At 44.2% G+C, this 24,387-nt stretch overlaps 2 protein-coding genes across 5 annotated transcripts in view; one reads left to right on the forward strand and one right to left on the reverse strand.

Moving 5' to 3' along the window:
• Positions 1 to 765: 765 nt before the first annotated feature.
• Positions 766 to 9,476, reverse strand: LOC142672841 (uncharacterized). 4 transcript variants are annotated; one of them, XR_012851801.1, is made up of 10 exons: positions 8,804 to 9,476; positions 7,870 to 8,007; positions 4,865 to 5,038; positions 4,657 to 4,780; positions 3,944 to 4,141; positions 3,156 to 3,305; positions 2,802 to 2,965; positions 1,894 to 2,106; positions 1,360 to 1,492; positions 766 to 1,106 (listed from the first exon to the last, which is right to left on the reverse strand). XR_012851801.1 is itself a non-coding variant. In XM_075847170.1 (8 exons), the coding sequence occupies exons 1-3, from the start codon at positions 5,267 to 5,269 to the stop codon at positions 4,038 to 4,040; spliced, it is 633 nt and encodes a 210-aa protein (XP_075703285.1). In that variant the 5' UTR covers positions 5,270 to 5,285; the 3' UTR covers positions 766 to 1,106; positions 1,360 to 1,492; positions 1,894 to 2,106; positions 2,802 to 2,965; positions 3,156 to 3,218; positions 3,944 to 4,037. The 4 variants fall into 4 exon arrangements, 3 of the variants coding, with proteins under 3 accessions (XP_075703285.1, XP_075703284.1, XP_075703286.1); XM_075847170.1 differs by lacking the exons at positions 7,870 to 8,007; positions 8,804 to 9,476 and having other exon boundaries at positions 3,156 to 3,218; positions 4,865 to 5,285; XM_075847169.1 differs by lacking the exons at positions 7,870 to 8,007; positions 8,804 to 9,476 and having other exon boundaries at positions 4,865 to 5,285.
• A 450-nt stretch (positions 9,477 to 9,926) lies between these two features.
• LOC142661698 (uncharacterized) overlaps positions 9,927 to 24,387 on the forward strand; it is a 32,959-nt gene continuing 18,498 nt past the window's right edge. The window contains exons 1-5 of the mRNA XM_075839205.1: positions 9,927 to 10,098; positions 14,218 to 14,381; positions 14,822 to 14,995; positions 15,071 to 15,194; positions 24,241 to 24,338. Coding sequence (XP_075695320.1) covers positions 14,304 to 14,381; positions 14,822 to 14,995; positions 15,071 to 15,194; positions 24,241 to 24,338 — 474 coding nt within the window. The 5' untranslated portion in view covers positions 9,927 to 10,098; positions 14,218 to 14,303. The remainder of the gene's footprint in view (positions 10,099 to 14,217; positions 14,382 to 14,821; positions 14,996 to 15,070; positions 15,195 to 24,240; positions 24,339 to 24,387) is intronic.

Below are 24,387 nucleotides of genomic sequence, written 5' to 3' on the forward strand. Positions count from 1 at the left end.
CAGTAAGTAGGGGTACATACCAAAGTTCATAATCACCGCATAGGGGAGACGCCTAACCCGACGCACGTTTCGGCGGATGCCTTCGTCCGGGGGTTGCGTCTTCCCAGCGGGATCCTCCCTTTTATGATAGCTATGTGGTAAAATAGTCCAATCCTGTGGGGCCGGCGAGAGATGATTAATGGCGACAGGCCGGGGGTACAAAGATGGCTGCCGCCCCACTTCCGGGATCGCGTCATCGGAGAGGATGTGAGCCGGCGATGTCTAACAGTGCCGCCCACATCCAACCTCGATTGGAGACTGCGGCCGAAAGGTGCGTAAGCCACTCCCCCCCTCACACCAGCCCCAAATGTGACCTAGCAAAGCAGCATATGTTTTTGGCAAGAAAGGAGTATGTGTGTCTGTGTGAATTACTGGGACAGTTAGAAAAAAAGCAAGATGTAATATATTAAAGGTGGATAATGACAACCAAAAATGACAAATAACAAATATATAAGAAAGGAAAATTATATATATTCAGATGACAAAAAGTGATGCATAGATGAATACATAATTAAGACAGTCCAAAAGAAAAGTAGGATAAACAATACAAATAAGGGGACCGATGAATAAATAAGAAAGTGACAATAAAACAAAAAAGAAATGTGAAAGTATAAGTGGAAAGGGAGAAAAAAAGAAGATGAGTATAAAGTTAAATAATAATGAAAATAAATAAACACATAAATATGCAAAAGCATATGTGATGTATATTTTAATATAATAAGTGCATAATGTCAAATAACTATATAGAACATATATATCAAAAGGTAGAACATATGAAACAGATGACCAAAAGAGATTTATGTATTGCAGGTGTGTATCTGCAAAACTGTGCACGCGAAAATCGCATGCACGCAGTTACAGAAACACACGTACCAAACAAATGATTATTCATATGAAAATCCACATCAATAACACAGCAAAAACGCCCCAAAATGATAAACACACACACACACACACATATTCGTGGTATGATAGGAAGAGATGTGGATCCTAGTCCGGTTTTTTCATATCTCTAGATTCCCATATCGGCCTTGTTTGGTTCCAATAATGACTGCATAACTAAGAACCTTGTAAAAAAAGAGTAGAAAACAGGGGAGGGTAGTTACCAATATAACAAATATATATATAAAATATAACAATTAAAAACATGGACACGCAAGGAGTCAGTGGTTAGAGAAATGGAGCGAAATTCAGGGATTCGTTCAGACCAAATGGATGCATTGTCCCAAGGGTCCAAATCCACCGGGCTTCACATTGCGCTAATTTTTGTTTAATATTTCCTCCTCTCACATTTATTACAATGTGGTCAATGCCTCTCACCTTCAATTTAGTTGGATCGCACGAATGATGTATCTTAAAATGGCGCGGTATCGGTTTTAGGGTTTCCATCACTTCCTCATTGGCTGCACGTCTAATATCAGACATATGCTCCCTTACCCGTACCTTTAATTCCCTAGAAGGGAGACCGACATATAGTTTAGGGCAAGGGCATGTTGCATAATATACTACTGCCTTCGTGGTACATGATATCGGATGTGTAATAGTGTATATTTTTGGACCTGTCACATTAGAGAATTTTGTTGTTTTCTCAACATTAGGACATGCCACACAGTGTCCACAGGGGGTACACCCCCATTTTGGGCCTTTTGTCCCGAAAGGATATTTTGCTATGATGGGATCATAGTGACTCCTCACTAGATAATCTTTCAGGTTTTTTGAACATCTTGCTGTAATACTGGGGTACCTATTAACATAATTTGCAAGAATTGGATCCGTTAGTAAAATCGGCCAGTATCTTTTAAAGATCTCCCTCATCTGTGGCCACCTAGAATGGTAGTTGGTTATAAACCTCACCTGCGTTTGTGTGTCTGCTTTTCTTTTTGTAAAGAGGAGATCATCTCTGGTTGTATGCTTTGCCCTGTGATACGCTCTTTTAATGGACCTCATACTGTAACCCCGATCGAGGAAGCGATTCTTTAGATCCTTAGCCTGTTCCTCAAAAAGAGTATCAGAGGAGCATATCCTCCTAATCCTCAGAAATTGTCCAATTGGAATCGCCTTAATTGTCTGTGGTGGATGGGAGGATGAAAAATGTAAGCGAGAATTAACAGAGGTCTCCTTACGGTATACATCGCTTAACAGGAAACCGTTTATATCTTTGGTCAATTTAATATCTAAAAAGTCCATGCATAGTCTGTTGGATTTGTAAGTAAATTTAAGATTTAACTGATTATTGTTCAGATTGTTCATGAACCTATCCAACTCTGATTATGTACCCTTCCAAATGACCAGGATGTCATCAATGTACCATGCCCAAAAGAGAACCCAGTCCATTGAATCATCCTGGTCATTCGTGAACAAGTCTCTCTCCCACAGCCCCAGGAACAAATTGGCATATGAGGGTGCACATGCAGCCCCCATCGCCGTTCCCTGGAGCTGTAGGTAGAAATGCCCATTGAATGTAAAGAAGTTATGTGTTAAGGCATATTCCAATAAATCAACCAGAAAATCACATGTAGGTATTTCCAGATTCGACATGGAGAGAATGAATTTTGTAGCTCTAATCCCATCGACATGTCTAATACTGGTATATAGAGACTCTACGTCGATTGCAACCAAAAGCATATCCTCATCAATGCTGATGCCGCTGACCTTCTGGAGAAGATCAGCGGAATCACGGATGTATGATAGTAAATTAACAACCAGTTCTTTCAGATGATGATCAATAAACTTACAAATCTTTTCTGTGATGCTGCCCCTACCTGAAATTATCGGTCTTCCTGGGGGAATTGTATCATTCTTATGTACTTTTGGAAGTAGGTACAGTGTAGGAGTAATTGGTTCGTCATTGGTGAGTGCTGTTGACAATTCTTTGGTGATAGTGTCTTCCTGTGTGGCTTTAGAGAGTATCTGATGTAATGTTGATCTAAAAGAGAGTGAGGGATTAAAGGTATTTAGACTTTCCCGTTGTGTTATAGTTAGATTGTCATGTTTAATGCTGTCGGGGATATTTTGAAGTTCTCTCGTCACTGATTTAACAAATAAATCTACGGCGGGACACAGGCTGAGTGCCGGGAATTTTTTCTATTTAGTACGGATACACGACGGAATTTTACCTGATATGTCAGTATCTTGTTCGTTCAAAAGATCCTCAAGAACCCCTAGAGCTTGTTGCTCTTCTGCAGTAGAAAAAATATCAGCATGATTGGATTTATGAAACCACTTTTTATGTATTAATGAACGTCCAAACATGTTGAGATCCTTCACTGCGGAAAAAATGTCAAAACAATTACAAGGTGAGAAAGTAAGACCTTTTTCAATTACCTCTATATCAGTTTCTGAAAAGGTAGATCTTGTGGGGTGTTCCTGGTATGCAGTGGTTAGTATCTACCAAAAGATGTCCAAGGCCAACCAGAAAACCAGCAACAAGGATCTCTGATATGCGTGGGGAGCAAAGGCTAGCCCGTCTGGTCTGATCCCACAGGAAAACTACTGTAGAGCAAGTGGCTGAAAAACGTAACACTGGCTATGATAGAAAGGTGTCAGAACACGTGGAGCATTGCAGCTCACTGCATTTAGGGCTGTGTCGCACCACAGACTAGTCAGAGTGCCCATGCTGACCCCTGTCCTCTGACTAAAGCTTCTACAATGGGCATGGGAGCATCAGAACTGGATCATGAAGCAATGGAAGGTGGCATAGGTTAATGAATCACACGGGATGCGTGTGCGTCGCTGTCTTGGGGGAAGAGATGGCACCAGGATGCATTATGGGAAAAACTACTGTATAACAAATTGCTGAGAAATTTAATGCTGGTGTCAGAGGCAGTGAGGTGCTCAGGGCAATGTTCTGCTGGAAAAACTTGTGGACAATCATGTGGATGTTACTATGACACAAACCACCTACCTAAACATTGTTACAGATAAAGTACACCCCTTCATGGCAATGGTATTGCCAAATTGCAGTGTCCTCTTTCAGCAGGATCCATGGAGGCCGCACCTCACAATTTACAGGACTTCAAGGATCTGCTGCTAACGTCTTGGTGCCAGATATCACAGGAACCTTCAGACGTCTTGTGAAGTTCCATGCATCGATAGGTCAGAGCTGTTTAGGGGACACGAAGGGGACATACACAATAATAGGTAGGTGGTTTTAATGTTATGGCTAAAGGGTGTATATCTTCGTTTTGTGAACTTCTAGCCTAACACACTGGCGGAGATTGATGACTGGAACGTCCAAAAATAAATTACAAAAGTTATTACATAAATAAATTGATGCTACCCTGATATTCCTTATTCCTACCACATGGTAGAACGTTACACTCATAAGTGCAGCGCAGATCAGTCCCTGGTTATATAAGACTATGTCCACACACAGAAGTCACTGTCCCACTGATCTGAATGTAGTTTGTTTGTGTGCTGGAATATTTTCAGGAATTTTTACAACCACATTCAGATATATGAACATTTCTACAACAAATCTGCTGCGTGCAATCATGCCCTAGTGCAGCACTGTAGCAAAGCAAGGAACGTGTGATCGTAGATCATGAATCACATGTCTGTATATACTCCACATGACGGTATTAGGGCTTGAACAAAAATATATATGTCTCTTCTTACCTTGTGATGTGTGTGGCCGGTAGTTCTCCATCATGGCCTCCTCGTAAAGATCCTTGTGTCCTTCTAGATACTCCCACTCCTCCATGGAGAAATAGACAGCGACATCCAGACACCTTATAGGAACCTGACACACACAATGATACAGTCATTACCCAGACACCTCCAGTGCTGTTACTGTAGAATTTCCCAGCATTCCCAGCAGTGTCACCTCTCCAGTCAGCAGCTCAGTCATCTTGTAGATCAGTTCTAAGATCTTCTTCTCATGTATCCGGGAGTGAGGGGGAGGCTCTGTGATGGGGCTCTGACTACTGCTCCATCCTCCTGACTCATGGATGATGGGAGTTGTACAGTCACCCAATGTCTTCTTCACTATTGTGTACTCCTGGGTATGGAGAGAGACACTCTTAGAGAACTGAACACAGTATTCCTCCCTCAGTGGAAAGAGGGAGATTGTGACCCCGCTGTATATAGCTCTACTGACCCCACATCTGTAATACTGGAGACCTCGCCTACAAAAGGACATTGAGAAAATAGAACGACGCCAAAGACGACTACAAGAATGGTGGAAGGTCTGAAGAATAAAACTTCTCAGGAGAGACCTAAAGAACGTCATTTGTATATCCTGGAGGAAAGACGGGAAAGAGGGGAAATAGTGGAAACCTTTATATATGTTACAGGAGGGAAGAAACTAAACACAAGAACAAGGGGCACAATCTGATATTAGTTGTGGGGGGGGGGGGGTTTAGAAAATATTATTAAACTGAAAGAGCAGTAGATGCTCGGAACAGACTACCAGCAGATGTGGTTGGAAAATCAGCAGTAAGTGAATGTAAACCTGCCGGAGAGAAACATATATCTATCCTAAGAGAGAACTAAAGGGAAATAATATTGGGAGGACTAGATGGACCATGTGCTCTCCTCCTGCCATCATCTCCTATGTTTCTATACATATATTTGGACACAGGGCAGGGCTCTAAAGGGAAGGAGAACCATTTGGTTTTTGGAGCTCAGATTTTACAGGATTAGTTTTCGGACACCATGTAGTATTGGGCTGAGGTACCAGTACAGCGGAAACCCCCGAGAAGTGACCCCATTCTAGAACTACACCCCTCAAGGAATTCATCTACACGTATAGTCTGGATTTTAAACCCACAGATGTTTTGCAGAAATTATTACACAATAGTTGTTGCAGATTGAAAATTGCCATTTCTCCATAGAGACGTCATTTCAGTGCCCGATATGTTGTGTCCAGACACACCCCAGAAATTGTTCTCCAGTGTACAGAGAACTACAACTCCCAGCATGTCCAGGCTGTTATTATTAGATATTAGGGGACATTACAGGGATTAATATTAGAGGAGAGGACTACAGCTCCCAGCATGACCAGGCTTTTATTATGTGATATCAGAGGACGTTACAGGGAGGAGGTATAAGAGGAGAGAACTACAACTCCCAGCATGTCCAGACTGATATGTGATATCATGACAGGAAGGTCTAAGAGGAGGACTACAACTCCCAGCATGTCCAGACCGTTATTATGGGATATCAGAGGACATTACAGGGAGAAGCAGGGGCATAACTAGGAAAGACTGGACACCATAGCAAACTCTTGGCCGGGGCACCCCCCAGGTGCCACAAGCAGCCCGCCTTTTAAATAGTGCCCCCTGTAGAATGTGCCATACAGCCCCCCTGTAGACAGTGCTATATAGCCCCGCCTATAGACAGTGTCACACCCCATTTGTAGATAGCGTCCCCCACCTCCCCTTGTAGATAGTGCCATACAGCCCACTGTAGATATCGCCATAAAGCCCCCACTGTACATAGCGCTATACAGCTCTCACTGTTTATAGTGCCACACAGCCCCTCTTCCTTGTATATAGTGGCGCACAGCCCCCCATTAGTAGATAGTGAAGCACAGACCACCTTAGTAGATAGTACCACACAGACCCCTGTAGATTGCGCCACACTGAGCCCCCTGTAGATAGAGCCACAGCCCTCCCCTTTGTAAATAGTCCCATGTGTATAGTGCCACACAGCTCCCCCTTCTGTATAGTGCCACACAGACCCCCCTTGTGTATAGTGCCTCAAAGCAACGGCACATCCGAGAAAGGTGTATCAGCCATGGAGATGTCAATCAAGCATGGAAAAGTGAGTTTGGAGGCAGGACTATGTGACTCTTCAGGATAGCGGCACCGCCCCATTACCCTTTAAATGAGTAATTAGCATATAGTGTGCGCCGTTTTAAAAGTGAATTTTAAAGATTTTGCTGCATCTGAAAAAGACATACAAGGGAATGTTTGGAAATATTGTCAGGTCATGTATTACCGCATGGTGGAGGTTCAAGGGGTTAAAACTACCCGACAGATTCCCATTAAATATACAATGAATTGAGAACAATTCTATCTGACCTGCAATTTTGTTATTATAAATATATCCCACATAATTACAGCTTCAGAAGCAAGCTCTGACATATATACCGTACCACAACCAAGCTCAGTACATAAATACAGCACTAGAACCAAGCTCAGTACATAAATACAGCCCCAGAACCAAGCTCGGTAAATATATACATCCCCAGAACCAAGCTCTGACATATATACAACACCAGAACCAACCTCAGTAAATATATACAGCCCTAGAACCAAGCCCATACATATATACAGCACCATAACCAAGCTCAGTACATAAATACAGCATCAGAACCAAGCTCAGTACATATATACAGCACTAGAACCAAGCCCATACATATATACAGCACCAGAACAAACCTCAGTACATATATACAGCACCAGAACCAGCCTCAGTACATAAATACAATACCAGAACCAAGCTCAGTACATATATAAATCCCCAGAACCAAGCTCAGTACATATATAAATCCCCAGAACCAAGCTCAGTACATATATACAGCACCAAAACCAATCTCATACAGCACCAGAACAAAGCTCAGTACTTAAATACAGCATCAGAACCAAGATCAGTGCATATATACAACACCAGAACAAATACAGCTCATTTTAGTGCAACCACTGCTGTATAGGTTTGTACGGCGTAAAACTACAGCTCCCAGCATGGCACAAACAATGGTAAGGATATGATGGGAGATGCTGTTTCACAAAAAAAAAATCATACCACCTATTATCTCGCTGCAGATCAAACAGCGACTACAGTGCTGATTAGTGGCAGAATAAACATTTACATTAAGTGACTCACCGGTGACGTCTCAGATTTTAGTTATTTTCATCTCCCTCTGGTCCAGACCTCTATGATGGATTTCTCCCGGCCATGACCCATTTCTGCAGTTTTCTGCTCAGATGTCTTCAGCTTCTCACTTTGAAAACATTTCTGCACCTATAAACAAAGTTAAAATTTTCAACACCTCTAAATATAATAAAGCTCCATACACTGCACCTCTAACTATAATAGCGCCATACACTGTGTCCCTGATTATAATAGTACCATACACGGACACACACACACACACACACACACACACACCGTGCCACCTGTAGATAGTGCCCCCATAGCCCCCTGTAGATAGTGACCCCCATAGAGTCTCAGTAGATAGTGCCCTACATAGAAGCCCCTGTAGATAGTGTCCCACATATGGACACCAGAGCTGCAAGGTAATTGTGCTAACCACTGAGCCATCGTGCTGCCCTACATATAGCGTCACCTATAGATAGTGCTCCACGTATAACCCACCTCTGTAGATAGTCTCACATATTTAACCTCCTCTATATAGTGTCCCACATATAGCCCACCCCTGTAGACAGTGCCCTACATATAGCTAGTGCCCCACATTTGAACCCACCCCTGTATATAGTGTCCCACATATAGCCCACCCCTATAGAAAGTGCCCTAAAATAGTTCCCCTATAGATAGTGCTCTACATATAGCCCACCCCTGTATATAGTGTCTCACATACAGCTCTCCCTGTATATAGTGTCCCACATATAGACCCCCCCGGTAGATAGTGGCCACATCCCCACATATAGACCCCCCTGTAGATAGTGCCCACATCCTCACATATAGACCCCCCTGTATATAATGCCCCACATATAGACCCCCCTGTATACAGTGGCCCACATCCCCACATATAGATAATGCCACTCAGTTTTATTAGAAAAAAACTTGACATACTCACATGATCCCGTTCCCGTACCTTCCGATGGCAAAGCAGATCTGCTCTCTTCTGAGCTGGTCTGCTGGAGCTGAACGACACGTCATTCAAAGGCGCTGATTGGCGGGGCAGAATGACTTGCCCCATTAATCAGCGCCTTTCAAGCACAGAAGTGGTGCGATGATGTCATTTTGTCCCGCCAATCAGCGTCATTGTAACGCGCTGAATGGTCAGGCACGGAACATGCCCGGCCATTCAGCGCTAATGCATGTATTTATACCTGCATGTGTCTCCCGGGTCCATATATGCTAGCGGCTCGGCGGCACGGACCCCATAGTAGCGGTGCTAGCGCTATAGCAGCCATAACGACTGCTAGCGGCGCCACCGGGCATATGGGGGGGGGGGGCGTGTCGGCTGGCGGCACGGGCCCCCTCAAGCCACGGGCCCCGTAGCAGTCGCTAGGGCTGCTACCGCGATAGTTACGCCACTGGGGAGGAGGTATAAGAGAGGACTACAACTCCCAGCATGTCCAGGCTGTTATTATTGGCTATAAGAGGACATTACAGGGAGGGGTATAAGAGGAGGGGACTACAACCCCCAGCATTCCCCTGGCTTCGGCTCTCAACACAATTGCTGACAACCTATAGAAGAAAACACATCCATCACTTCTCTACACAGCACAGGAGCCCCGCCCCCTCACAGAGATCCGCCCCTCATGTCACGTGATCATCACCACTTCTCCACAAGCACAGGAACCCCGCCCCCTCACATAGACCCGCCCCTTATGTCACGTTATCAACATCACAGGTCCTTCGTCCCCTACGTCTCCTCTCCATTGATAAGCTCCGCCCCTCCTGCCGTGTTCACAAGGTGGTGACGTCATGACAGATCATTTAACCACAACCCATTATATTTTTCACTATCGCGCGTTAATCAGTCACATGATCCTCATGACCCCCTCATGTCACGTGATCATCATCACAGGTCCTTCATACATAATCTTTTCACTTTTAAACTCCACCCCCTAATGCAGCGGTCACGTGATCTTGATATCGCTGGTCCTTCATTCATAACTCCTCTCCACTGATAATCTCCGCCCCTTCTTCCCCGGTCATGAGGTGGTGACGTCATCACAGGTCCTTCAGCTATTGCCGTGTATGAGGTAGAGAGCAGCGCTGGTCGGGTGTTCTCTCTGTTATCAGTCACCCCTGTATAAGCGTGTATACAGGGAGCTGTCAATCATTGAGTGACCCCGCCCACTGGGCTCCTAAACCTACACAGACCAGGGATTTAACCCCTTAATTACCGGCCTCTTTGGGGTAAGTTATTTCTGGTCTTAGTAGTGGTCGGGTGTTTTGTGGACTAGTCGTATTTTGTAATGACATAATATTAGGTACACATATCTCCCAACTTTCAAGTAGCGTAAGGCCTCATTCACACGAGCGTGAATCATGACCGTGTGCTGTGCGTTGAAACAACGCATAGCACACGGACCCATTGATTTCACACATGCGTGATTTTTCATGCAGCGAGAGTGTGTGAAAACCATGCACCACACACAGATGCATGTGCATGATTTGCGCTTCAATTGAAAATAATAAAAAATTTGCTTTGCGAGTGCGTGAATAACGCACGCCCCTCACAAAGCACACTGATGCATCACGCAACGCACATGGACCAGATTCACACACGTTTTTCATGTGCATGAATCTGATACGCTTGTCTGAATGAGGCCTAAAGAGGGACAACCTCTAATCCCGCCCATGCACCCGGTTCATCCCATGCAGTATCATTCCCAAACAAATTTCCCCACACAGTATAATACAGCTTAATGCCCCCATAGCTGCCCCCATACACTATAATGCTCCATAGCTGCCCCCAGTGGCGTAGCTATCGCATTGATAGGGAGAATGGGGGACTGAAAGTCCCCTTAAGTTCTCCATGAGAAACCTCGGACTTCCGGGGTCTGTGTCGGCAGCTCCGTAGAAATGAATGGAGCGATGGTCGCGCTTGTGCACATGCGTGACCAGCGCTCCTTTCATTTGTATTGAGCTGCGCAGACTCCGGAAGTCAGAGGTTAGTCATGGAGAACTTCGGGGGACTTTCAGTCCCCCATTCTCCCTATCAATGCCAGCGATCACACATGTATCCCCTATCCGCTGGATAGGGGATACATGTCTTTTGTAGGACACACTATAGGTCGGATTTTCTTGCGGGGTTGGGGCTGCATGGCGTTACCTACATGGGGGGGCTGTATAGTGTTACCTACAGGGGGGGCTGTATAGTGTTACCTACAGGGGGGGGCTGTATAGTGTTACCTACAGGGGGGGCTGTATAGCGTTACCTACAGGGGGTGGCTGTATAGTGTTACCTTCAGGGGGAGCTGTATAACGTTACCTACAGGGGGGCTGTATAGCGTTACCTACAGGGGGGGCTGTATAGTGTTACCTACAGGGGGGGGCTGTATAGTGTTACCTACAGGGGGGGCTGTATAGTGTTACCTACAGGGGGGGCTGTATAGCGTTACCTACAGGGGGTGGCTGTATAGTGTTACCTTCAGGGGGAGCTGTATAACGTTACCTACAGGGGGGCTGTATGGCGTTATCTACAGGGGGGGCTGTATAACATTACCTACAGGGGGGCTGTATAGCGTTACCTACAGGGGGGTTCTGTATGGCGTTACCTACGGGGGGGGTTCTGTATGGCGTTACCTACAGGGGTCTGTATGGCGTTCTCTACAGGGGGGGTCTGTATGGCGTTCTCTACAGGGGGGGTCTGTATGGCGTTCTCTACAGGGGGGTCTGTATGGCGTTCTCTACAGTGGACAGTAACGTCAGCGGCTACTCCTTAAGTGGAATTCCCGTTTCCGATGATCTGGCCAGGGATTCCTCTCCTAGAGGAAACCCCTGAGGTCACTGTCCATATATGGACGTTGACGTCCGGGGCTCCTCCTGGAGCGGAATCCCCGGCCAGAGTCGGCAACAGGGATTCCGCTCAAGGAGTAGCCACTGACGTTACGGTCCATAGATGGATAGTAACGCCAAGGGCTTCCCCGAGCACAGCGCTTAAAGAAGTGCTGTCGCCGGGGAGTCCGAGGCGAACGGAAGAGCTTCCTCTATTCCTCCGCTCTGAACTAATTCTGAAGCAGGGAGCTGATGGTTCCCTGCTTCAGAATTGGCTTCAACTGTATCTCTGGGACATACCCCCGGCCGCCCGGGACTGCAGGACACCGCTCTGAATCCGGGACTGTCCGGTTGAATCCGGGACAGTTGGGAGGTATGGCTGCTTCTAGTGCCAGTGCCCATTTAGATAGTGCTACCCCCCCCTGCAGCCGTTGAGACTCCCTCTAGGTGTGGAATCCCCGACCAGAGGGTTAGAGGCACTGTGGACAGTGACGTTTTAGGGTATGTGCACATGATAACTGGCTTTTACGTCTGAAATTACAGACTGTTTTCAGGAGAAAACAGCTGCGTCGTTTCAGACGTAAAGGCTCCTCCTCGCATTTTGCGAGGCGTCTTTGACGCCCGTAATCTTGAGCTGTTCTTCATTGAATTAAATGAAAAACGGCTCAAATTACGTTTCAAAGAAGTGTCCTGCACTTCTTTGCCCCTCGAGGCAGTCATTTTACGCGTCGTCGTTTGACAGCTGTCAAACGACGATGCGTAAATGACAGGTCGTCGGCACAGTATGCCGGCAAACCCATTCAAATGAATGGGCAGATGTTTGCCAACGTATTGTAGCCGTATTTTCAGACGTAAAACGAGGCATAGTATGCCTCGTTTACGTCTGAAAATAGGTTGTGTGAACCCAGCCTAAAACATCCCCGGGCTCATTGCTTAAAGTAGCACTGTGCCCGGGGAGTCCCCTGTACTAACGCTGAAGCAGGCAGCTTACGGTTCCCTGCTTCAGCATTGGGTTCAACTGTATCTGTGTCCTGGGGACGCAGATACAGTTGACACCGGGAGTCTGTGTAACACTACCGGCCTCCTGGGACAGAGGGACACCGCCTGAAATCTGGGACTGTCCCACTGAGTTCGGGACGGTTGGAGGTATAGGTACATATAACTTACTCGTTTAATTCTTATAATTTTTTTTTAATGTTGTTCACCGTGTGGTTTAAGGGAATGTTCACATGAAGCGTATACGACCAACAACATGCAAGGAAATCCGGCCGAATGCTCTTCCAGCTGCTCTCTGTCCAGGTGACCCCTATAATGACATGTGACCTCTCCGGCCTGTGATTGGCTGCAGTAGTCACATCACGCCTCCTTTTTTATATAAGTGTATCCTGCAGCGTTGCTGTGAACACGCGGTGTAACTGCAAAGGATTCTGGGAACAATGGCGTTTGTTGCAGAACTTGACTTTCCCATTGAATTTAATGGGGAAATTTTGCAACAAATGTGCAGCGAATCCGCAGTATAAATCCGATAATCCTGCAGGTTAACCCCTTAACGACCGGGTGATTTTCAGTTTCAGTCAATTCTGTGGTGTGCATGATTATGTTTTGCAGGACGAGTTGTAGTTTTTCAGGGCGTCATATAATGTATCACATAATGTAACTGCAACTGAAAAAACTTATTTGTGGGTGAAATGGGAAAAAAATGTGTGATTCCTCCAATGTTGTTTCTTTTTTTGTGTGGTAAAAATGTCATGATAACTTTATTTTGTGTTCAATACTATTACGGCGATACCAAATTTCTATAGTTTTTCATAACGTGCGACATTTACAAAGAAAAAGCGAATAGTTTAAAAAAAAATTGTTTTGTGTCGCCGAATTCTCAGAGCCAGAACTTTTTATTTTTCTGTGGATGGAGCCGAGTGAGGACTTGTTGATTTTTGTTGGGATGAGCTGCAGTTTTTTTTTAGAGCTTAGGTGAAAAAAAAAACAGCGATTTCTGTTTTTTTATGGTGTTTATTTCTTGTACATGACTAAAAACTTTACCTAAAAACCACGTCTTGTGAGATGTCAGCAATGTCTCCCCAGTATCCGCCATGTGTCAGGAGTCAGGTCTTCATTTTCTGGGGGGGGGAAATGTCTTAATTTTACTCTTCTCACCTGAGAGATATGCCATAAATGTCTGATATATGGGGGTCCCACCTCTATGTGGAGAACGGCGGTCCCCCGACCCGCCTGGTCAGGTGATAACTACATACAGGTGGAGAATGAATGGAGAGGTGACCACACATGTACACGACTCTCTCCATTCACTTGTATAGGAGGTCCAGAAACAGCCGAGCATGGCCAGAGGTGGAGTCGCATCTATTAGACATTTCTGGCATATCCCGGGGGGAAATGTCTGTGTTGGGAATACCCCTTTATTCCATGTGGTGACAGCTCTGAGAAGATGTTTCTCTCAATGATCAATAAGTGAGGTTCTGTATGTCACACGTGATGTTGTCCCCTGTATGATCTCCATCTTCTCCTTTCTCCATAAAGACGTCTGCAGTACTAGATCCTCCAGTTCCTCCAGTTTTCTCATCTTCTCCTCCACAACGTTCCTTCTCCTGAATGACCCACCAAGGATGGACAAGGACAGGAATGAGTTGAGCAGAAGAATATTAGACTTCACCTTGGAGATCATCTACCTGTTGAGCGGAGAGGTAAACTTTTCTACATTATAGAACAAGTCACATATAGGGAAGGGACAATACATAATAGGAAGTAATAGGAAGAATCCAGTGTCCTGTATAACAGCGTCCAGACCTTCCAAGTGACGTCAATGGTCCGTTATGTGTCATGTCCCCAATGCAGCAATAGTAATGTTGTAGAGCAATGAGAATGACAAGGAACCAGGAGGATCAGGATGACCTCTATATCGAAACATAGAAGATGACGGCAGGAGGAGAGCACATGGTCCATCTAGTCACTTTTTAGTTTTGGCCTTGTTCTATTTCCTCAATGTCTCTTTGTAGGTGAGGTCTACAGTATTACAGATGTGGGGTCTCTAGAGCTCTGTACAGCGGGGTCACAATCTCCCTCTCTCTACTGAGGGGGGGGGGGTACTGTGTTCAGTTCTCTAAGTGTCTCTCTCCATAAACAGGAGTACACAATAGTGAAGAAGACATCGGGTGACTGTACGACTCCCATCATCCATGAGTCAGGAGGATGGAGCAGTAGTCAGAGCCCCATCACAGAGCCTCCCCCTCACTCCCGGATACATGAGAAGAAGATCTTAGAACTGATCTACAAGATGACGGAGCTGCTGACTGGAGAGGTGACACTGCTGGGAAATTCTACAGTAACAGCACTGGAGGTGTCTGGGTGATGACTGTATCATTGTGTGTGTCAGGTTCCTATAAGGTATCAGGACGTCACTGTCTATTTCTCCATGGAGGAGTGGGAGTATCTAGAAGGACACAAGGATCTGTACGAGGAGGTCATAATGGAGAACTACCGGCCGCGCACATCACAAGGTGAGAAGACACATATGTTTGGTATTACTGTGAGCACAGCAGGCTGGACTGGCGGCCATGTTCAAGTCTTAATAGTGTGTACAATGACATGTAATGTAGGAGCTCCATTGACCAGACAGATTATAAAAGAGTGTCCTTTGGCACAAATTTAAGCCAAGAGCAGTACACTGTACGAGAACAGTGAAGCGAGATGTACCATCCTCGGCTTCATGTGTGTAATGCGCATGTTCTCATTGCCGCCAGACTCCTATCCTGGACTCCTCCCAGTAACATGTAACTTCTTTTGCTGAAACGGAGGGTTTTGACGTGTGCAGGTTTGGAACCGTAAACTTCAGCTACATAATGACATTCTGTGGGTTTGTGGCTCCAAACCTACTCACAGGTTCCCTTCTAATTGCTGCCAGGACTCCTAGAGAAAGCCTGTGAGTCCTGCTTCCCCCGCCCACACAGAATGATTGACAGCTTTTCCTTTGTGATCCTGCTCATAAAATCTGAGGGTGTGACAGACGTTCCTGGTGGGGCTGATGCGTCGTCTGGCAGCGGCTTTCTCCCTATTGAAAACACATACACACCCGACCAAGCGTTCATGTATATGGAGGAGGGGTGTAACGATGGTTCACCTGACAGCTATCTAGAGTGTTTGGCCGGCTTTAGGCTAGTAGGTCACAAAAATAAGAACCTCTGCAGGTCTCAAATAATGGCTGCAAATCATTTAAGCAAAAATTCTGTCCTAAAAAGCCACAGGGGGCACCTTCCTTGTTAGGGCCACCTTATATTTCACATTTCTTTTACTGCACGGTGAACGCCATGACAACGAATCCCAAAAATAATGAAGGAAATTGTAGTTTTTTTTCCAATTTCATCCCACAAAGAATTATTTTTCAGTTTCGCAGTACATTATATGGTACGTTAAATGGCTGCAGTGCTAAGGGGTTAAGTAGCGATTATCACAGATGATGTCGATTATACAACCCCCGTTGGCTTCTTACAGGAGAGGTTGGAACAATTCTAACAGACTGTTCAGAGCAGATTGTTGTCCACTGGTGGTAGCACAGAGAAATCCCTGAGGTTTATTACATATCACAAAAGCCATGAAAGACTTCAGGGCCAATAAAAAAGTGGTGGACAGTAAACTTAACTTTAGCAACCAGTGCCAGGCAGCTGCTGCCAAAGCAAATAAAATGGGTTCAGTGTCAGCGGGAACTTAGATGGATAACCGGTGGATACTGCGTGTCAGAGAACCACAGGGCCTACTGTCACTGAATCTGTCAGTCACATAGACATCCTCTACATCTGGAGGAAAGAAGGATTCTATACCAACATAGACGGGGATTCTTTTCTGTAAGAGCAGTGAGACTATGAAACTCGCTGCCACAGGATGTTGTGATTGTTGGTTCACTAAGAAAGTTCAAAGGAGGACCTGGACTCCTTTCTTATAAATATTAAAGAGTAGCTCCGGTTATACTGACATTATATAGAAAAACTATTATAGTGCCGGAGTGTGCCGATAATCGTCTTTCTAAATGACTTGTATTACCGTTTTTGCTTCTAAATACAGCACGGACTGCCCATAGTCCGCGCTGCCGGCTGCTCATAACTCTGCATTAGAGGTGACATTACATTGTACAGCGCTGGCGGCCGGTCTGGATACAGGAGCCATGGAGACGAGCAGGACGCTGTGTCTCCTAATGCAGAGTTATGAGCAGCCGGCAGCGCGGACTATGGGCAGTCCGTGCTGTAGTTAGAAGTAAACATGGTAATACAAGTAATTTAGAAAGACGATTATCGGCACACTCCGGCAGTATAATAGTTTCCTATATAATGTCCGTATAACCGGAGGTTCTCTTTAATATTACAAGTCATGGTACTAGATTCAGGAGATGGGACGGTGATCCAGGGATTTATTGTGATTTCCAGATTTGGAATCGGGGAGGAGTTTTTCCCCTAATGAGACAATTGTCATCCACCTCATGGGGGGTTTTGTCTTCCTCTGGATAAACACAGTAGGATTAAACAGTGGCGTAACTATGGGGGTTGCAGCGGTCGAAATTGCGACCGGGCCCTGAAGCCAGGGGGGCCCACGGCCCCTGCACCACATCAATGAAAAGTTACTATTGTAACGGGGGCCTATGTAATAAACTACATGGGCCTCCGTTACTATAGTAACTGACAGGACTTACATTCCTCCTTCCGGAGCACAGCGGCGGTCCTGACGTCAAAGCGCTGTGCCTCTTCGTGTCTAACATTAAGCCCCACCTTAGTAATGGACGTTGTCAATCAGCCAGCAGCCATTACTAAGGTGGTAGTAATAAAAGTTTAGAAAAATACAAAGACATAGAAAAAATATTTTATTGAAATAAAAATCCCACACAACCCTCGTTATACATTTTATTGAGAATAAAAACGCTGTTATTGAAGTAGTCCTTGAATCCGACGTAGTCCAACAACCGAACTTGTAAAAAAACACAAACACACGAAAATAATTAGTAACTCGTAAAAGAGCAAAACAATTATTATTCTTACCTTTCCTGGGTCCAGCGCTGGAGCCGCAATGTCAGCGAGCTGAGTCCCATATCTAATCCTATCATGTGTGATACCCTTCTGCTGAGCCACTGTATCTAATCCCATCATATGTGATACTGTCTGCTGAGCCACTGTATCTAATCCCATCATGTGTGATACTGTCTGCTGAGCCACTGTATCTAATCCCATCATGTGTGATACTGTCTTCTGAGCCACTGTATCTAATCCCATCATGTGTGATACTGTCTGCTGGGCCACTGTATCTAATCCCATCATGTGTGATACTGTCTGCTGGGCTTTATATCTAATCCTATCATGGCAATGACAAAATTCCTTTTTTTTTCCCCCATTCCAACCATAAAAAATAAAAGTTAATCAATAAGTCCCATTTACCCCAACATACTACCAATGAGAATTACACCTTGTCCCGCAAAAAACAAGCCCACATATGGCCGCATCGACGGAAAAATAAAAAAGTTACGGCTCTTGAAATGCGGCGATGCAAAAACAAGTAATTATATTTTTTTTAAGGGGTTTTTATTTTGCAAATGTACATATCTGGTATCCCCGTAATCGTGCAGACCCATGGAATAAAGGTAACGAGTTGTTTATGCCACATAGTGAACGGCGTAAGTTTATAACGTGAAAAACAATGCTTGAATAGCTGTTTATTTTGAATTCTTTCCTAAAATAAAATTAATAAAAGTTGCGTTTTTTTGGGGCATAATTACTACCAAAACCCCATGTTTTTGTTTTTTTTCCATGGTAACTTACACCGTATATACTTTTTTCGGGACACAGCCAGGTGTTATAATGCTGGGAGAGCATGGTGTGCTGTTGTTGGGTATAGCATGCAGGGCAGCCCGCCCTATGTAATAGCATGGCGTTACAAATAGGCTGCTATTCGGCTATATATTTTCCGCCTCACTACTCGCACATTATCCCTCCATGATTCACACACTGCACTTACACTTCATGTACTACCCACAGTCCTGATCCCTATGCACTATACCCAGTACTGCCCCCTATATTTCACACATATTATTACCACTTGCATATTATACACAATTATTTTTTTTACTACACATCCACACCCATGCACCACATGCCACTCCCCTCAAGGCTAGTGGGAGTGGCTATTATTATTTAATGCACCTGATCACTGTCTTTCAGCAGCATTTCTGACCTGTCTGTGTCTTGTTGGGAACGGGTTTTTACCTGCCCATTTTGCAAGTATGGTCTTTTCTGTTTGGAGTTTGGACTTTTACGGATTTGGCGATACCAGTTATGTTAACTTTTAATTTTTTTTTTAACATGGCTTTAGTGAAGAAATGGAAAACGTATTTTTTTTTAACTTTTAATACTTTTTTTTTTTTTTGGAACATAAGAAAAAACCGTTAACCGTTTTTAATTTTTTTTTTATTAGTCCCCCAGGGCGATTATTGGATCGCTTGCATGATATACTGCAATACTAATGTATTGCAGTATATCGTGACTACACAGGGCTTCAGAGGAATATAAAGATGGCAGACCTGAGGGCCTTCATTAGGCCCCCAGGCTGCCATGACAACGATTGTCAACGGCCGATCATGGTGTGAGGGGTGCAATGTGTCTGATTCTAAAAATTTAATTGCCGCGGTTGCGATTGACCGCAGCATTTAAGGTGTTAAACGGGCGTAAGCAAAGTGATCTTTGATTCCGTCCGTTGCAGTGAAGTATCGGCTGTATAATACGGCCGTCACCCGCTGAGTATGGAGCGCGCTCAGCCCGTGAGCCCACTCCATATGTCCCCCTTAACGGCTGTCATGTACTAGTAAGTGACATATCGTTAAACTTTTTTTTTTTAGTTTTCACTATACAGCTGTTATGTCTCCTCTATACACAGAAGCTGGATCATTCGCTATCACCCGAATCCGTAAGTGAAGTGAACTGACGACTCGGCTGAGAGAGTGTCCTGTGTCTCTAACACACAGGATCACAATAATTACCATCACATATAAGATGAAGAACATGGATACATAGGACCCGCTATCAGCCGAGCCGTCAGTTCACTTCACTTACGGATTTGGCTGATAGTGAATGATCCCGCTTCTGTGTATTGAGGAGACATAACAGTTGTATCGTGAAAACTAAGAAAAAAAAAGTTTTAATAAAAGTTAATTTAATAAAAAACATGTTTAGTCACCTAAAACCAATATATATATGTATATATTAATTAAAAATAATTGAAATAATATATTGTTTACAAAGGTGTACATAACCTTTTAAAGGGCGTCTGTCACCCGAATGTCTGAGTTAAACTAGTACCAGGGTATTGTAGAGGAAACTAACATGTTTCCTGCGTTTTATTTTGATTTTCTGCTTCCTGACAATTCCTGTAAGAAGGGAGGGAGGGGGGTTGAACTGGGGAGTGAAGTAAGAGCATTTACGTGGAACGGCACGTAATAAAACTTATTTCTCTACAAAGGAGGCAGGAAGCAGAAAATGAAAATAAACGCTAGAAACAGGTTAGTCTCCTTTACAATACCCTGTTACTAGTTTAACCCCTTAAGGACACGGCCAATTTTAGCCTTGAGGACAGAGCAATTTTTTTTAAATTTCCCTCTTTGAATCCCGACGCTCATAACGCTTTTATTTTTTGTACGACGTAGTTGTATGAGACTTTGTTTTTTGCGGGACGAGTTGTACTTTATGTACGTACCATTTTTTGGTACAAATACATTATCGTTTAATTTCTATACATTTTTAATTAGATTAAAATGCAGAAAAAAAGCAGTTGCGCAGCAGTTTTAATATTTTTTTTTTTACACCATACACCGATCATCATAAATAATGGTATACATTTGTTGTACAGGTTGTTACGGTCGTGGCGATACCAAATATGTCTATATTATTTCATGTTTTGGGACTTATATTTTAAAAAGTTTATTTATTATAAAAAATGTGTGTTTCTGTGTATTTTATTTACTTTTTATTTATTTATTTACCATTATTTTTTTTTACATTCATTTAACTTTTTTTTTTTAATCCCATAAAGGGATTTATCATTTTGATTTTTATTTTGTAACTGTAATGTACTGGCATATATCTATATGCTAGTACATCAGCCTGTTACTGATCGTACACAGGCAGTTGTTAGGGCATACCTCAGTATGCCCTAACAACAGGAAATATGTTCAGACAGCCCTGGGGTCCTTCACTGGACCCTGGGCTGTCTGGCCATATGAGTTGTGGTCTTTGATCGCGTCACAGTTATTTTCTGTGACGCGATCAATGTGCAGTCCCCTCTCCTTGAACGCCGCGATCAGCTGTCATCGCGGCGTTCAAAGGGTTAACAGCGGAGAGAAGATGTTTCTCTCCTCTCCGCTGTCAGAGCGGGGTCGTGGCTGTGTATTACAGCCGTTGCCCCGCTCTCGATCGCACACACAGAGACGGCACAGACGGCTGTCACACAGGACGAGTATGCTCGTCCTAATGCGCGAAGTGCTCGCTGCTCAGGACGAGCATACTCGTCCTGTGTCGTCAACCAGTTAAAGAGTCTCTGTCAGCACATTATAAGTGGCCTATATTGTACATGATGTGATCGTCGCTGTAATGTAGATTACAGCAGTGTTTTTTATTTAGTAAAACGATAATTTTTTACGGAGTTATGACCTATATTAGCTTTATGCTAATGAGTTTCTCAATGGACAACTGGGCGTGTTTTACTATATGGCCAAGTGGGCGTTGTGGAGAGAAGTGTATGACGCTGACCAATCAGCGTCATACACTTCTCTCCATTCATTTACACTGCAGATAGCGATATAACTATATCACTATGTGCAGCCGCATAAACACACTATAACGTTACTGGAGTGTCCTGACAATGAATATACATCACCTCCAGCCAGGACGGGATGTGTATTCAGAATCCTCACACTTCTGTAGCGTCTCTGTTATTTATAGCACAGTGAAATCTCGCTGTGAATGACAGTTTACAGGGTAATCTCGCGAGACTACGCCTGCTGTGTTGTAAATCACAGAGACGCCTGAGAAGTGGTCATGAGAATGAATACACATCACGTCCTGGCTGGAGGTAATGTATATTCACTGTCAGGACACTGCAGTAATGTTACAGTGTGTGTATGTGGCTGCATATAGCGATATATCTATATCGCTACGTGCTGTGTAAATGAATGGAGAGAAGTGTATGACGCTGATTGGTCACTGATTGGTCAGTGTCATACACTCCTCTGTACGACGCCCACTTGGTCATATAGTAAAACACGCCCAGTTCTCCATTGAGAAACTCATTAGCATAAAGCTAATGTAGGTCATAACTCCGTCAAAAATGATCGTTTTTCTAAATAAAAAAACACTGCTGTAATCTACATTACAGCGCCGATCACATCATGTACAATATAGGCCACTTATAATGTGGTGACAATGCCTCTTTAACTCGGACATTCTGGTGACAGACTCCCTTTAAAGGGACAGTGTCATGATTTTTTTCTTTTTTTATTAATTTATGTGTTTTTATTTAATAAAATATTATATTGACTTTATTTAATTTTTCACACACAAAGTTTGTTTTTTTATTGACACTTTCTTACTGTACTGGGGGCTGCCATATTTTATTTCATCTGTGTATGTGTCTCTTAACGACACATACACAGATGGAATATGGCAGCACAGTGCATAGGACACAATGAACGGGAGCCGTTCATTGCTTCTGCCATGTGGCTCTGTACTGCGCAGCCGCAGTTCAGAGTCACACAGCAGGGAAGCTGGTTTGTAGGGAGATAGCAGGCGCCATTATGAAGACCGGCTGCACTGCAGGTAAGGTGTATGTCTCTGTCTGTCCCTCTCTCTCTCACAGACCCCCGCTCTCGTGACCCCCGACGCCACCACCCCCCACACTGTCCCTAGATGGATGTATTGTCAGTGTGGACGGTGTGCGGACTTTGATCGGATGAGGAGGTGAGATATCCGTCAGCTGGAGGTCGGGGAGGAGACTGTCAGCAGCAGATGTTTTTTTCTATCAGAGTGGTGTGACAGTCTCCTCTACTGCGGAGGAGACTGTAAGCAAGATTGTATGGTGATGCTGGAAGAGAATCAGCAGTATTGGGTGGTGATGCTGGAGGAGACTGTCAGCAGGATTGTATGGGGACACTGGAGGAGACTGTCAGCAGTATTGGGTGGTGATACTGGAGGAGGCTGTCAGCAGGATTGTATGGGGAAACTGGAGGAGACTGTCAGCAAGATTGGGTGGTGATTATGGAGGAGACTGTTAGCAAGATTGTATGGTGACGCTGGAGGAGACTGTCAGCAGGATTGTATAGTGACGCTGGAGGAAACTGTCAGCAGTATTGGGTGGTGATCCTGGAGGAGACTTTCAGCAGGATGGAGGGATAAAGACATTTAGCAGGAGAGGCATGTAAAATGCGCAAAAAAACCGTGTCAAATACACGCCGTGTGAACCTGTCAACGGAACTCATTCTTTTCACTTTCATCATTCTAAGGGTATGTTCAGACGCAGTGTCTTCAGCCGTTTTTCGGGCCGTAAACGTCCCGAAAAACGGGTGAAAAATCGGAAGACCGACGCCTCCAAACATCTGCTCATTGGTTTCAATGGGAAATACGGCGTTCTGTTCCGACAGGGCGTTTTTTTTTTTACGCGGCCATTTTCCAAAAACTGCACGTAAAAAGACGCCCGCCAAAAAGAAGTGCATATCACTTCTTGGGACGTTTTTAGAGCCGTTTTTCATTGACTCTATAGAAAAACAGCTCCAAAAACGGCCGTAAAAAACGTGAGTTTGATTAAAAAATGTCTGAAAATCAGGAGCTGTTTTCCCTTTTTTTAGTAAGCGTGTGAACATACCCTTAGCCTTTTGGTGTGTCCTATAACTTCTGCCAGCTGCATTTCAACAATCACACCCAAAATGGCAGCCGGTCACTGCTTAGCAATTTGAAGACACCATTCCTGGCTTGTAGAAGGGGGTGTGAAGTTCCATCCCACATTTACTGCAGCTGTGAGTCAGGTTGCTTTGCCTTATTTACCTTGCTGTAATTCTGGGAAGTGCTCCCTCTGGTGGCCAACATAGGAAAACATGTCAAATTATCATTTCATTTTTAATACTTTCCACCGTGTTGAAGATAAAAAAAAAGTACCACAAAAAAAGAAAAAATATATAATAGAAATAAGTAACTTACTTTAAAAAAAAAGTTTAATTCGCGACACATTCCCTTTAAAAGGCTAATAAGCAGATGATGCCCTTTCACTCTTTTTTTAGCTGCAGGGAACTTTCAAAATAGAGGCCCCCTGTGTCCCGCCACTTTCAAGTGTGTCCACAGAGCGCAGATACTGTGAAATACTATGGTGGAGCAGGGAGCCGTCGGCTCCACATTAGGCCTGTGGCTTACAAGGCACAGCGATCTCAACACACCTCCGCATTGTAATTTTGGCTTTGCTCAATAAACTAAGTATTTAGAGAAGTGTCTGATATATAGACCTATATACCTTAGTCATGTGTGTTTCCTACAGATGGATTCAGTAGGAGAAATCCACCAGAGAGATGTCCCAGTCCTCTGTATTCCCAGCAATGTGCAGAGGAAAATTACAATTTCCCAGAGAATCTTCAGGTAGATGGCACTAAAGTCTCACCAAAATATTACCATAAAGTAATTGACC

This window comes from Rhinoderma darwinii, chromosome 1 (assembly GCF_050947455.1).
Source record: "Rhinoderma darwinii isolate aRhiDar2 chromosome 1, aRhiDar2.hap1, whole genome shotgun sequence".
Lineage (NCBI taxonomy): Eukaryota > Metazoa > Chordata > Amphibia > Anura > Rhinodermatidae > Rhinoderma > Rhinoderma darwinii.